Source organism: Camellia sinensis, chromosome 10 (genome assembly GCF_055761805.1).
Source record: "Camellia sinensis isolate YWXY chromosome 10, ASM5576180v1, whole genome shotgun sequence".
Classification (NCBI taxonomy): Eukaryota; Viridiplantae; Streptophyta; class Magnoliopsida; order Ericales; family Theaceae; genus Camellia; species Camellia sinensis.
The window spans coordinates 156,787,485-156,803,567 of NC_138970.1; the positions used below are offsets into that span (position 1 = coordinate 156,787,485).

The 16,083-nt window shown below is 33.5% G+C and overlaps 1 protein-coding gene across 1 annotated transcript; it reads left to right on the forward strand.

Annotated features, from left to right (window-relative positions):
• The first annotated feature begins 2,994 nt into the window (after positions 1-2,994).
• On the forward strand, positions 2,995-15,814 carry LOC114257090 (nuclear matrix constituent protein 1). Its single transcript, XM_028196813.2, has 8 exons — positions 2,995-3,565; positions 6,488-6,697; positions 9,203-9,456; positions 9,566-9,836; positions 9,930-10,013; positions 11,334-13,471; positions 14,433-14,658; positions 15,039-15,814. Exons 1-8 carry the CDS (start codon positions 3,320-3,322, stop codon positions 15,285-15,287), a joined length of 3,678 nt encoding a protein of 1,225 aa, XP_028052614.2. The 5' UTR covers positions 2,995-3,319; the 3' UTR covers positions 15,288-15,814.
• Positions 15,815-16,083: the final 269 nt, after the last annotated feature.

Below are 16,083 nucleotides of genomic sequence, written 5' to 3' on the forward strand. Positions count from 1 at the left end.
CAGTTAAAATCTTTTTTTGCATCTCAATATCCAATTTTAAATTTAAAAAATCTTTACAGTTTATCTAAACAAATCTAATTTGAAAATATCTCCCACCGTTATACTTTAAATCAATAAAACTAACATGTTTATCACAAATCGAACGTACATCATAAATTACCTAAATAATAATAATTAAAAATAAATAGAAACCACAAATAAATTAAATTAAAAAAAATAGATACCCACAACTCCATCTTAAATAAATTGAAAAAAAAAAAAATCTGAATAGAAACCAAACAAAAAGAAAAGAATTTAGATATGGAACTAAAAAAAATATGCCAATATCTAAATTTGAATTATGATTTTATAAAATAATTATATATTTTTCTGATGTATATATATCAAAATTTTAAATCACTTAATGAGACAAATTAATCAATTTTCAAATCTTATTTAAAGAATAATCTGATTAGTCATCCCAACTCCTAAACTTTGCGGGTACTGGTAGAGGCGCTAATGGATTGGGTTGGGTGAGGTTTAAGTTGTTGGAGTGAATAGTCTCCCACTCTATAAATTATTTATTTTTTAATTTTATTTTTTTCCTGTGTGATTCTCTTTCTCTACTGTTGGTTGGGGTTTGATTTTAGTTTTAGTGAGGTTTATGCGTTTGTTTACAGGTTTGCATGATGGAGAAGAATTATGTCTGTTCCATGCCAATGATTTTGATCGGATTTTGTTTTCTTCAATGAAGACTATAAAATTGAACTAAAAAAAATGGGTGTCAATTTTTTTTTATGTTTTTTTTTGTCATTTTATTTTATAAAAAATGTGAACATTTATTGAGAATTCAAGATTTTACTATAACATTAGATTTTTGTATAACTAGGTAAATTTAAAACTTTTAAATATCATTGTGTTCTTTATTTTTATTCTCTTTCTATCTCATTAGACCATTACTGGAATTTGTTAGTTTGTTAATTATAATTCAATTAATTGAGAATGAAAGCTTAATATAACTTTTCATATATATTATAGTTAATTTGTTACAACTATAGTTATATATAATAACATAATATATAAGGATAATCTCTAAATACAATTTCTATTTTTTTATGTGATTAAAATAGTCTATCTTCATAATATATAGAAGAGTTAGATGATTTCTGTTATCTCTAAAAAGTCAAATCTATTTTTTTTTACTTTTTAATTTTTTAAATTGAAATAGTCCATCTTAATAGTATATAGAACAGTTAGATGGTTTCTTTTATCTCTAAAAAACCCAATCTATTTTTTATTTTTATTTTTAAATTTTTTTAAATTGAAATATCAATTGTTTATATCCATAAAACAAAATTGATAAACACATATTAAAAAGCTACACAATTTTTTTTTTCTTTTTCTTTGTTTTTCATTTTTTAATGTGTAGGATATTTGCAAATAGAAAATGTTTGACACCTCAAATTTTTTTCCATAATCCAATTTATAATGATATAGTCATAAATGCCAATTTTTATATAAATATGAGAAGAGAATTAATTAAATTATATATTTCAACCAACCGCATACTCAAACTTTGACTCTTTCAAGATGTTATTTTACTATAATTCTAATTAAGAGAATTTTCAACCCTTAATATATATTTTTTTCAAATTATAATTTGATAAAAATTTAAAAAGATGAAACGTTGAAAATATTATTTTCATCAAAATTGGTGAAAAGAAAAAAAAATTTGGGATACTCTTTTAAAAATTGATAAAAATTTAATGGAAAAGTTAAAGTAATTTATATCAAATCAAAAATTTTATTCAAATTTAAAATCAAATTAGATAAAAAAAATTAAAAGGAAATGATGAAAGTTTGAAAATATTTTGAAACCTTCTTATTCATAAAGATTAGAAATTCGTGTGTGTATTATATTCATATTGTATTTTTAGTCATGAAATTGAAATCAAAAGAAATGTAACTTAAATTATTGGATTAATAATAGAAACATCATATTAATTATTGTTAAATATCACTTCACTTCATATTTAATAATAAAATTATATATTTGTTTTAATTATAACTTTTAAATTTGTATATTTTCATAGCAAGAAGATGTATGTCATAATTCAGTTAGGTTTAACTTTTTTTAAATACAAATTATCAAAATTACACTAAATACATTTATATATATATATTTTAATTTTTTTAAACTAATAATTTAAAAAATTATAAACATAACAGTTAACTTATAAATTTTATTTATACCGCAAGATAAAATATTAAATTATTTCAAGATAGTTATTTTGTTTTTAATTTATAAAGTCTCGTGTATAGCACGAGTTACTATTAATTCATAAAATATGATTTAGGACTTTACACGAAGATGTTTGAGTTCATCTATAAACTCGGCCCATAAGAGACTATAAGGATAAATCTAAGGTTTACTTCGATTTTTTCTATCTAATATTTAGTTTGATTTTTTTTGTTAATATTTTTATACTTTTTATTTTCATTTTTTTTCTCTCCACTTGTTAGGTATTATATGTTATTTGATTATATGAGATGTAAAAAAGTTTAAAAAAATCAAAAGACTTGAATTCTATTGGAAAGTAAAAAAAAAAAAAAAAAAAACGAAAATATTAGAAATATTTGAATAAAAAATATATAAAACTTAATAATATAAGTGTAATGAAAAATTGAGTAATCTGGATCAGTTTGATTTTGACACGTAATATTTAAACTTTTTTTTGAGTGAGATGTGATATAAGTGTAATGAAAAATTGAGTAATCTGGATCAGTTTGATTTTGACACTACGGGGTTGTTTGGGATGACCTAAATAAGTGTACTTTTTGTCTTTTTACAAAAAGATGTGCAAAAAAGTAGAGAGGTGATGTGATGAAAAAAAGATAAAAAGATAAAAAATACGTACTTATTTTGAGTAGCCAAACTTGACAGTAATATTTAAACTTTTTTTTTGAGTGAGATGTGATTTTAATTTTTTAAATAAGTTAAATCCATATCAGTCCATTAATCGTGTGACACACACCAATGATTATACCACAAACAACACCGCTAGACATCTTCGCATAAAAGGACTGGTCGTCACAGAAAAACCAACACCACCCCTTTGTTTCGATTCTTCTCTGATTACCGTTATATGATATACATACATCTCTCTATACATATATATACACGCACAACTCGCCGGAGATTCTGATATTTTGGTAACCTTTTCGATTTCTCAACGGTCAAAAAATTAGGGTTTTTCGAGGACTCGAAATCCATTCGCATTGCACTAGGGTTTCGTGTAAGAAATTTTGCGAATTTGGCTTTGCTTCGTAGTGTTTCGTGATGTTTACGCCGCAGAGGAAGCCGACTCCGCGGACCGAGGCGGAGAAGGGCAAGGCGGTGGCGCTTGTAGATGGGCCGCCGCCGCCGCTGGGTTCGTTGAATGAGAGTGGGATGAAGGCGGTGGTGGATGTGGGTGATATGGAGGACTGGAGGCGGTTTAGGGAGGCGGGGTTTTTGGACGAGGCAGCAATGGAGAGGAAGGACCGGGCTGCCATGGCAGAGAAAGTTTCGAAGCTTGAGAGAGAGGTTTGAATCAATTGCTATTGAGTTTGTTCTTTGAATTCGATAATTATTTGAGGGTTTTACTTTGCCTATATTGTCACAGTGATGCATTTTCTTTGTATTAGTATGATTATTAATGTGTGTTTCAAAAAATTCTGTTTTAACAAAATAGTTTCTTTTTCATTGTTATATTATGCTAATTGGTATTAAAATGTTGTCATTGAATTCCGGTTGGTGTTCGATATTTGTAACTTAAGCTAGCTTCATATAGTGGGATTAATAGCAAATTACGATTGTAGAAGCTTAATTATTGTATCTTGTATTGGTTTCAGTCTTTGAGTATTAACCTTGGTTCGGGTCCATGCTGGTTTAGTGATAGGGAAAGGAAAGTTTCAGTGAAGTTGGGTTTTCAATTTCACTATCTGAATTAATTAGAGTTGTGAACTGGAAGGATATGAAATTTAGGGATTTTCATGATTAGCCTATTTTCTTTTTGTGTTAAACTCGAGGTTCAGGGCTGAAAAATGATAGTAATAGAAGTCAGAAGAATAGTAGTAATATGACTGCAATGGTTCGAATTAAATTAACCATGGAATAGAAAGGATGATTTTATTTTTAAGTGCTAGTTTGACACAAATTAACAAAGTGACTATGGACCAACTTTTTCAGTCCAAGCATGCTGCATGAACACTCTGGTAGCTTATTCCAGCAGTATGTGAAGAATATCAGTGCCATCCTTTTCCAACAAAGGTTCTAATCATTTTTGGAGTTTTGTGTAGGATAACTTACTACTTTGAACTTTGTACTTTGTACTTGTGCAGTTATGTGCATGATTTCACATATGATTTCTGTGTACGTACTGAAATGGGTTCATGAACGTCCTGGTCTTCCATCCATTTCTCTTTTAACTGCCAATATTTTCATTTTAGTGAGAAACAAACTATAGAAAGAAAATAAGGGATAAGGAAAAAAGAAAACGACAAAAAGCAAAATAAGGAATGTGGAAACAAATCTAAAAAGAGAAAAAGAAACCGATTTCCCAAGCTCCTGTTGCTTGGATTTGATTTGACTGTCATAGGTTGATTGCCCAATATACCATAATGACCGCTTCATCTCTCCCGTAACATTCATTTTGTGACATTCCTTGTAATACCTTTATCCTTGCTACTAATTGACCTTAGATAAAGAAAATTACCTTCCTGAATTTCTTAGACATTTATATGTGTTCCATATTTTAGTGCATTTATTTTATGTTACAAGTTTACAGAGTGATGCACTGTATTTTTGGACGTTGTGCTTATTTAGGCCAAGTTTGGGAAGACTAAATAAGTGCACTTTTTGTCTTTTTGAACTAAAAAATTGAGGTTGAAAATATGGATGTTTGGGTTAACTTTTTGACTTTTTATTGAAAAATGTGTAATAAAAAATTGTAAAAATTGATTTGTAGGGAAAAATTTGAATTGAGAGTTGTGCAGCCGTAATTGTTGACTTTTGATGAATAGTGTTAACTTTTTAACTTTTTGAGTAACTTTTTGGCTTTTTGGCTTTTTTGGAACATCCCAAACTTGGCCTTATATTATATAATGCATATAACTGTTATTTAACATAGATAAGTAGGACATGGGTTAGTCCAAGAAGGGGGAAAGGATCAGGGTTGTTATTTTGGCATGTTGGGTTTGGATTGTGGTTAACTAATCCTAAGGGTTGCATGAGTTGTCCTTGTCACAGCCCAACATCACTTTGGTCTTGAGGTGGTTAATTAATGCTTAGGATAAACTAGAGGGAGTTAGCTTCCTTGGTCTAGGATGGAGTTTAATACCTTCTACTTTTCTTTTAGTTTTTATCATTACCTGAATGCTTTGATAATTTTTTTTATTTTCCAACCACAATACACATTAATCTATATATTTGTTTATGAAATAAGTACTTGAGATGGTTTCTATCTAAGTAACATGGACACTGCGCTATATTCGTATCGGGCCCATGTGACACTGACACTTATTGGACACGGTCTAAATGCGTCATATATATGTTTTAAAATATTCTTAGAATCGGATGAGCTTAAAACTATTGGGGGACTTATGTGTCCATCACTTTGATACAAAGAAAATAATATTGGAGCCAATGCTTAAAATCAAAATATGACTTACCCATTAATTTCAGCTCCTTTAAACTCTTTTATTTTAGGAACTATGAAGTCTAAAATTTTCATTTTGTTTTGCAAATAGAACTTTTTAAAATAAATATTAGGTTTTTTTTTTTTTTTTTTTTTCACACTTCTTTTCCAAAATGTAATGTTGAAAAGGATCACTTGCTATTTTAAAATGATGCAATATGTATGTATTTGCAAAAAATAAAGTTATTGTTATTTTAAAACTCTTTCCATGTTGTTTCCTTATTTTTTTGAAAATTGCTTTTTGGTGTGTTTGTATCATGTTGCATCATTGTCCCATGTTTGTATCCGTGTTTCTTAGGTTTATATTATTTGCAAATAAGAAAAGTTTAAATATTGTTACAAAGATGTAGTTAATGAAACTAAATTCTAAATTTAATCATATGAAGAGATTAATCTTATATCCCACTTTCTTGTTTTGCATGCCTTTTGCTTTCCTTGGGTCAAGTTCCCCTCTCTACAAATGAGTTATGTTTATTAGATTTTCTCTTGTTTATGAGAGCCTTGTGCATTTTTCTGTAGTTTTTTTTTTTTTAGGTAAAATGTCTCTATGCCTTTGTTTGTCATCTAAAGAGTGATTTTTTTTTTTTTTATCCTTCTATTTCTTATTGCTTCATTTTTTTATTGGTTTGCCATCAAGTTTTAATTTTTTCCTTATGTCTAGGTATGTACATGGGATTGTTGATATTGGTGTTGTTTTTGACCTTTAAGATCCTGGTTGAAGTTGCAGTATAATATTTTATAATTGATTATTATTATTATTTTTTCAACAGCTTTTTGATTACCAGTATAATATGGGGCTTTTACTGATTGAGAAGAAGGAGTGGGCATCAAAGTTTGAAGAACTTAGAGAAGTATTGGCTGAGGATCAGGAGGTCCTCAAACGTGAGCAGGCAACACATTTATTTGTATTATCTGAAGCTGAGAAGCGAGAGGAGAATTTGAAGAAAGCTTTAGGTGTTGAAAAGAAGTGTGTGGCTGATGTAAGATACTTTGCTCTATTCTTCTTGTAGCATGAAATATTATAAATGTTAATGAAATAGGTTTCATCATCTCTTATGTATTTTGAAATGTCATGGCTTTTAGTTTCATCATTTCTTACATATTCATGGGTTTATGGCATATATTTGGTTCTCGCTTACTTCAAAATAACTATTAAAAAAAAAAAAAAAAACTTCTTTGATGTAGAAGTACACTTGAAAATTTAAAATAGTGTATTTTACAGTTGATGATGTAATGGGTTTAGATGCTGGATAGCTTGTAGATTTATGGTTCCAAAAGTTGAATATAGGATAACTTGTAGACTTGTATATTTATGATGTGATGGGTCTTATCATTATTTAGGTGTTTTCAGTTTTTGCTGTTAAAGTGGAAAGAAGGAGAGAGGAGGGGCAGTGGTTATTGCATTAGGTTTATGGGATTAAAATCTGAATAATTAGGGGCTCTTGTGATAAAAATGTTGAAACAAACAATGTAAGAGAAGGAAGTGGATGACTCATATTGAATCCCTTAGGCTGTACAAACCTAGTTCGCATCACAAATATATCTGAAAGTCAGACAAGATTACACTGATTGTCCTCGAGGGGACACCCTTGTCCTAGGCTACATTTCCCACTAAATTGAGTCATACGTTCTAGTCTTTTGAAAATGTACTTTAGTACCAAAAAATAAAGAGTACACAGATTTTCCTAGGCTGCTGGATTTTTTTTATTTGGATTATGACCCCGAGATTAGCATCTATGGTGGGTTGTATCTTTTCTGACTATACCCTATTTTTCCATCTATTTAAATCCCTATATGCATTTTCAACATTTTTAGGTATTTGGATATTGAAATCTTTCAACTCTATCTTTTGTCCCTTCACATAAATTTAATGATGATATATAATGGACTCGCCATTTTTCGTTTAAAAGTAGATGTACTCACCATGTAGATACCAATATCTGGTGCTTAGTCCTGACTGTTTCTCTGGTTGATAGAACTAAAAGTTACAGAACTACTAACTCAACTTATGGGAAAACCAAATCTCATTTAATTTAATTACTTGAAATTTGTTATTCTCTTCTATGACAATATATACCCTTTAAATAGCTTCGTTACATAACATAATTTTGACCCCTTTGCAAAGGGTGTTTCTGAAGTTAAATCTCTCTCTCTTCTCTCTCTCTCTATGCTTGGTAAGAGTAAAATTTTATTGAAGCAATAAAAATATACAGGAAACGCTTTGACACAACTCGGAAAAGTGATCAAGGGAATTAAAAACTTGAAAAACATGAAGTCCTTAGCAAAACAAACACCACTGATCATGGTGGAACAAAAATACAGAATAAAACATCATCTAATTATTGCTTCTATTCCACAGATAAGCCCCAATACTGATAGAATTTTCAAGTAGCCGTTGTATCTTTGCTATTTTTGTATTGAAAACCTTACCACAAACATCTCTATGGATTAAGTGGTGCAGCAAACCTTACATTGCTAACCATTTTCAAATATCCTTTGATTGTGCTGTATTGGCAGTAAAACAAATCCTATGCTTTTTGTGTGGGGAGGGGGTAGTTTGAGTGTAACAATCTGGTCAGCAGTTCTTTGGCCATGTGGCAAGCTGTCAAACGGGAGAATTGAATCCATAAACAAAAACATTAACACACTTAATACTGCTACCATTGCAATACTATGATAACTATAATACAAAACTTTTTAAACTGTTTTCATCTTTGGCTTCTTTGGCCATGTGGCAAGCTGTCAAACAGGGGAATTGAAACCATAAACAAAGGCATTATCATGCTTAATATTGCTACCATTTCAATTTTATGATAGCTGTGACAAGGGACAAAAAATAGAGTTGAAATCTTAATAGAGTTGAAGTCTTTAGGGATTTAAATAGATGGACAAAAAATATAATTGAAATCTTTCAATGCTTAATATTTGGATCACGCTTAATATTTCTACCATTGCAATCTTATGGTAGAAATATTTCAACTCTATATTTTTTAGGTATTGAAACCATAAACAAAAACATTGTCATGCTTAATATTGCTACCATTGCAATCTTATGATAGCTGTGACAAGGGACAAAAAATAGTTGAAATCTTTCAAGGGACAAAAAATAGAGTTGAAATCTTTAGGGATTTAAATAGATGGGCAAAAATTATAGTTGAAATCTTTCAACCCGTAATATTTGGATCACGCTTAATATTTCTACCATTGCAATCTTATGGTGGAAATCTTTCAACTCTATATTTTTTAGGTATTTCTACCATTGTTCATCTGTTAGAGTGAGGTAATCTTTCAGCTTTTGCTGCCTGTTCTTGCAACTAAAATCGATCAATTTAAACACTTCTCCAGGCAGGCATAGTGGTACATCTCTCTTTTTGTTCGAATGGGTTTACTGTGCACTTCCTAATAGTTTGTTTTGTGTTACTTTTTGGCCTCTACTTTGTTTTACCATGGACTCGGATATAGTGGCTAATACTTCCTTCATGCAGCTTGAGAAGGCATTACGTGAAATGCGTGCTGAGCATGCAAACATCAAGATCACATCTGAGACTAAATTAACTGAAGCAAATGCTTTGGTTGCTGGAATTGAGGATAAATCATTGGAGGTAGAGGAAAAGTTGCATGCTGCTGATGCGAAGCTTGCTGAGGCGAGTAGAAAGAGTGCAGAGTTGGAGAGGAAATTGCACGAACTGGAGGTTTGTGAAAGTGTGCTTCAGAGGGAGCGCCTATCCTTAAACACGGAGTAATGATCTATCTCAAACTTCATGTGAATGCCGATCGTTGTGTTTGCTCTCACTTTTTAGAAGTTTTTGATGAACTCTAATTTTTCTCTCTTTTTCTGTCTCTATTAGACGAGAAGCGCACGAGGCAACTTTTGGTAAGCATAAAGAAGATTTGCTGGAATGGGAGAGAAAACTGCAGGAAGCGGAAGAGAGGCTATGTGAGGGTCGGAGAATCAACAATCAGAGAGAGGAAAAGGCAAATGAGATGGACAGGAATTTGAAGCAGAAAGAGAAGGCATTTGAAGAAACACGAAAGAAGATTGAGTTGACTGGCCAAACTTTGAAGAAGAGAGAAGAAGATATAGAAATCAGACTATTGGATTTAGTTGCAAAAGAAGAAGTGAGTTTCTGATTTATGTCAGCGTTTGTTTGATATAAAATTGATGATGGTATGGTATCAATTGTATTTACCTTCTGTCCAATTTGGTTGCAGAAAGCTGAATCTCTTAGAGGCAGCCTAGAGATGAAGGAGAAGGAATTACTTGCTTTGACGGAAAAGCTTAGTGCCAGAGAAAGAGTGAGTTGCAACGCCCTAAACTTTTTACATAATTCAATATGTCTTGCGTAAATGCGTTGCTTTCTCAGTGAATTTACTTATACTATTCACATTATTTAGGTTTCACTCACATTACTTAGGTTTCACTTATGATTTACTTGACGAGTATAGTTTTCAGCTTCTTTAGATGTTTTCTTTTTTCTTTTGTTTCTTTTCTATTTTTCAAAATAATTTTGAACGTATTTATCTTTCAGCAATGCGGAATTTTCCTTTAGAGTCTATAAGAACGGAGTTTGTCAATTAAGTTCTGTAGAATATGATAAATATATTCACATGTTAAAAGGAAATAGAATATTGAGTTATCAAATTACTTGAATAAATATATTGTTTTATGTCTTGTACTTGGGTCAATTTTTAGAGTTCAGTTTTTCTCTAGCAGCAAATGCACAGCCCAATTAATCCCTCATAGTGCATTTTATTATATATTATTGCAAATATAATTTAGATAAAATAAGTAATAAAATTACAAATTTGTTTTAATTAGTACAAACATACATATTTTTGTTTTTGTTTTTGTTTTTGATAAGTAAATTCAAACACTTCTAATATCTACTGTTGAATATAAAGTCAGAATTTGTGTTTTATCCATTTGTGGGCGGTCAGCTCTAAGGTGGTTGGTGTGGGGCCTTCTGGGAAGATTGTAGGCACTGAGATGGTGGAGCACTACCAGAAGTTGAGAAAGAGAGAACTGAGGCAACCTTAGAGTATAGAGAGAGAGAGAGTGACTGAGGAGAAGCTTTGAACTTGTGGTGGAGGATAGTACAACTGTAATTTGTGTATTTGTGGAGGTAGGGGCTTTCTTTTATAGAAGGGTTGGGCCATGGGAACTATCTCACCCTTGTGTGGTGTCCCATGCTTGGGGACAAATGGCTCATCTTTTTTGGCCCAATTGTACTAATGTTGAGAGCTTGTGGGTTGAGTTGTAATGGGTACGTATGGTGCAACTTACGAGGTATCATGACTGGTCAAAGTGGAGCAACATCTGGACTTGTAGAGGCCTATCTCTTGTTTAAATTGGTCAAAGTGGATCAACTTCAACGTTTCCTCAACTCTACACACCAATACCCAAGTCTAATGATCTCATGTGAGGTCATATTAATGGACTATGGTATGTAGAGGTCACTATCGATACAATTTCTATTTTTAAAAGACTTGCATGGATTTGAGTATTATAATTACTTTCAAGTTCTAACACTGTAGTCTATTTGTATATAAAAAAAAAAAAAAATTCTGACGCTGTAGTCACTAGAATGACACTTAATACTGCTTGGTCTGTTACAGGTGGAGATTCAGAAGATCCTTGACGAGCACAGGGCCATCCTGGATACAGAAAGGCGGGAATTTGATTTGAAAATGGAAGAAAGTAGGAAATCTCTTGATGATGAAATGAGAAGCAAGGCAGAAGCAGTGCAGCAAAAGGAAGCAGAAATCAACCACATGGAGGAAAAACTGGGAAAGCGAGAACAAGCATTGGAAAAGAAGTCAGAAAGACTGAAGGAGAAAGAGAAGGGCCTTGAAGCAAAGTTGAAAAGTTCAAAGGAGAATGAGAAAGCTATCAAAGCCGAGGAGAAGAGGTTGGTGGTTGAAAAGAAACAAATACTTTCTGATAAAGAAAATCTTCTCATTCTCAAGGATGAACTTGAGAATATTAGGGCTGACATTAGACGGCGTGAACTACAGATAGATGAAGAGAAGGAAAAACTCAGAATTTTAGAAGATGATAAAGCTGAACATCTCCGTTTGCAGTTGGAGTTGAAAAAGGAAATAGAGAAGTGCAGACTTCAGAAGGAGTTACTTTTGAAGGAAGGTGAGGATTTGAAGCAGGATAGAAAGAAATTTGAAGAGGAGTGGGAAGCATTGGATGACAAACGAACTTCTATTACTAAAGAGTTAAGGGAAATTGATGAAGAAAAAGAGAAACTTGAAAAATTGCAACACTCTGAAGAAGAACGGTTGAAAAAGGAGAAACTTGCAACGCAGGATTATATACAGAGAGAGTTGGAAAATGTCAGATTGGAGAAAGAATCTTTTGCAGCCCTGATGAAGCATGAGCAATCAGTTTTATCCGAAAATGCTCAAAATAAACATAGTCAATTACTTCGTGAGTTTGAGTTGCGGAGAAGAGATCTTGAGATTGATTTGCAGAATAAGCAAGAGGAAATGGAGAAACAACTGCAGGAAAGGGAGAAAGCATTTGAGGGGAAGAGAGAGAGAGAACTTGGTAATATCAGCTACCTAAAGGGAGTTGTCCAGAGGGAAATGGATGAAATGAGATCTGAAAGGCGTAGAATAGAAAAGGAAAAGCAGGAAATTGCTTTGAACAAGAAACAACTCGAAACACAGCAAAGTGAAATGCATAGAGACATTGACGAGCTTGGTGTTCTTAGCAAGAAGCTTAAGGATCAGCGTGAGCAATTTATCAAGGAAAGAGGTAGGTTTCTAGCATTTGTTGAGAGGCTTAAGAGTTGCAAGAACTGTGGGGATATCACACGGGAATTTGTTCTTTCTGATCTGCAGTTGCTTGACATGGAAGATGTGGATGCCCTTCCTTTCCCGGGATTTGGAGATGAGGTTTTGATGAGCTCTCAGGGTGTTGCAGCTGCTACTGATGGAACAAATATCAAGAGATCTCCTAGTGGAATTGGTTTTCAATCAGATTCTGGGGGACACATGTCTTGGTTCCGAAAGTGCACCTCGAAAATTTTCAAGTTGTCCCCTGGTGGAATGATTCAGCATGATGCTGCTCAAAATTTGGAATCAGCTTTGTCTGCTGTGAAGGTCAATAGAGGTGAAAAATCTGATGTGCCAACTATGCTGGTTGATATAGAAGAAGCAAGGGGGCTGAGTATAGCTGAAGAGGGACCAGAGCCATCCTTTGGGATTGCGAATGACTCCTTCAATTTTCAAAACCTTGCATCCAGTAGTGTCATTAGAGAGGTGGATCTTGGCAATGCTCCATCCATTGACAACCAGAGCAACATGGACAGTAAGGCCCAAGAATTTCCAGAAGATTCCCAGCAATCAGAGCTGAGGAGTGGTCGGCGCAAACCTGGGAGAAAACCGAAGGTTGATATTCATAGAACACGCTCCGTGAAGGCAGTGGTTGAAGATGCTAAGGTCTTTCTAGGGGAAGCTTCGGAAGACTCAAAGCGGCATGAGCTCCATCCTAATGATTCTGCTCATATCAATGAGGAAAGTCGGGGAGATTCCAGCCGTGCTGGGAAAGCTGCTGGCACCACTGCAAGGAAGCGGCAACGTGCACGAACCTCTAAAATCACGGAAAGTGAGCAGGATGCTGATTACAGTGAAGGACAGTCTGAGAGTGTCACTACAGGTGGGCGCAGGAAGAGGCGGCAAACAGTTACTCCAGCTACGCAAACTCCAGGGGAAAAACGATATAATCTCAGGCGACACAAGACGTAAGTGCCTAGTTTTTACTCTTTGACAGAACTTTTAGTTTTGGTGATGAGATGTGTATAGAACTAATTAAGCTTGAGTATGCGTGGGAAGCATTTGACTAAGAAGAAGTTGGAGTTCAAAGCGTTTTGATGTTGCATTTCATTTGGTTGGAAAGAAATGCGTGGGTATTTGAAGGAGTTGCCCGGTATATAGACTATTTATGGGATAGGGTGCAATACTTGGCGTCTTTTTGGGCCTCGGCGAGTTCAGTGTTCCAAGGAATCCCGCTTTTTATGCTTGTTTCTGATTGGGTGTCAGTTTGTACTGTGTAGTAGTAACTGGTTGCCTTCTTGCATTTTGAATTGTTTTTTTGGTTTTTTCTTCGCTGTGTCAACTTTATTGTAGAGGATGCCTTATCCTCATTTCTTTTTGGCCTTGTGCCTTAATATATCTTTGTTGTTGCTGATCAAAAAAAAAAAAAAAATGTTGCATTTCATTTGACTCTATGCTTCTGTGCACTTTTTGGGCTTTTCAAATCTTGCCTGTGCTTGAGCCCAGGGTGGTCGTCTAGTCCTTGTTGAATGGATATTCTGTTAACTTCTAGGGCCATGAACAATTTGTTTGCATTTTAGACAGTTTTAGAAGTATTGTCTATTCTCTGATCTTTGATGTTAGTTTCTTGTTGTAATGACATCCAATAATCATTAAAAAAGGTTAAAAAAGAAGAAGCTATTGATTGATATATGTGTCTATCAACTTAAGATAGTGATGGGATCAGTTTCAAAGAAAGTTACGCTTTATGTTCTTTCAATGTGAAACTACAATTTTTGCCCTGAAGCCCCTTAAAACTATGGTATGATCTAAACATATGACCTTGAAGGATTTTTGTGATCAAATTGGATTATTTACATGAACTTCACCAGTCTGGAAATTTGATCTAGCATTCACTGGTTCTAAATTCTTCGTCTGAACATGGTACAGTGCAGGCATGGCCACGACAGCTCAAGCTTCTGCTGATATAAAGGAGGAGGATAAAAAAGCCAATGATGGCGGTGATACAGTTGAAGCAGTACCAAACCCTGAAGTTGCTTCAGCACCTTCATTGGGAGTTGCAAGTGAGAATGGCAATACAACTCCATTGGTTCAGGTTATGACATACAAAAAAAGTGTTGAAATTCCAGAGTTTTCATCTGACAAGGTTGTCAGGGTAAGTATTTTATTTTCCTCTGTTTTAGCAGTATTACACAGCCAGAGAAAACAAATAATATAATGGAAAAGGGTCAATCCAATCAACTAAAGTAAACCCTAACCCTAAAAACAAAGAAATTTTCAATACTCAAAACTAAAAACTCTCAATTCAATTTATCATCAAAATTGTTCCTCCTAGATAATGGCTTATGTATAGGCACCCAAAAAGCCCTAGTTAAGAGTTTTCAAAATAAAAACTTCCTAATTAAATACTAAACAAATTAATAAAATCCCTTAAAATTTGAAGTAATAAGAACACAATAAAAGTCCTTTTCTGTCCACATCATTGATTCTTTAGGCCAACTTTGTTGACTCATGATATGTTTGTTCATATTGCAGTTCAGGACTGCTGCAGATGTTGATGAGAGTTTAGATGCAGCAAAGTTGGTTGAAAATATGGGTTTGAGTGAGGAGGTAGATGGTACATCAGAATATGTAGGTGAATTTGAGAATGGGAGCACATTCAATGGCAGCGACAGTGATGGCGATGATGGCGACAGCGACGATGACGATGGCGACGATGATGAACCAGAGCATCCGGGTGAAGTGTCGCTAGGAAAGAAAGTGTGGAAGTTTTTAATGTCTTGACCACTCCATTCTTTGAGTTTGTTGTTAGGATCCCCCCCCCTCCCCTCTCTCTCTCTCTCTCTCTCTCTCTCTCTCTCATGTGTATTATGTATTAGGTATCAAATATTAGGAAAACTGTAGCTTCAGTTTGGGGGAAATGCCTTCTTTTTACTACTGTAGTTTTCTTCGCTTTCCTTCAATTTAGGATGTCAGGCCTGATCTGTTATTAAGTAACAGCATGGTCTTGTTGATTTTGTGTAGTAGCAAGTGATGGTGCAGTTTTGACACTCCTCAACATTCATCTCTAAATTGTTGGTGCCAGTTTTACTTCGTCTATGTTTTTCTTGTTTTCCAGAGACAGTGCTTTGAGCCTGGCATTGCAAGATCATTGTGTCTAGTCTGAATCTTTCAGCTCTCTTTCTTGGGTTGATGATATATCCACATGTGCTCTTGGTATTCCTCCATGGATGTGAACTAAAGATGCTTTTCACATATGTATTACTTTGGTGATTTGGAAAATTTCTTAATTAAGTGATGCTTTGGAACTACTAGTTGATCACAGTTCTTGCCATTTAGAGTTGGTGATTGTTAAGGTGCTGCTGGGTCACTGATTGTGGTGCCCAATTTTGTTTCATTGTTACATTCAATTGTTTTTTTATTTTATTTTTTATACCTCTCATCCTGTCTTAAGGTATAGTTGTTTCTTGTGCTGCTGCAACTTCAAATGCTGCTTTGTTTCTGCAGACTCGGTCTCAAATTGATAGGTGTCGAAGTTTACCAGTGATGGAAAAGTTCTTGATCAGGTTAGTTTTCCTTT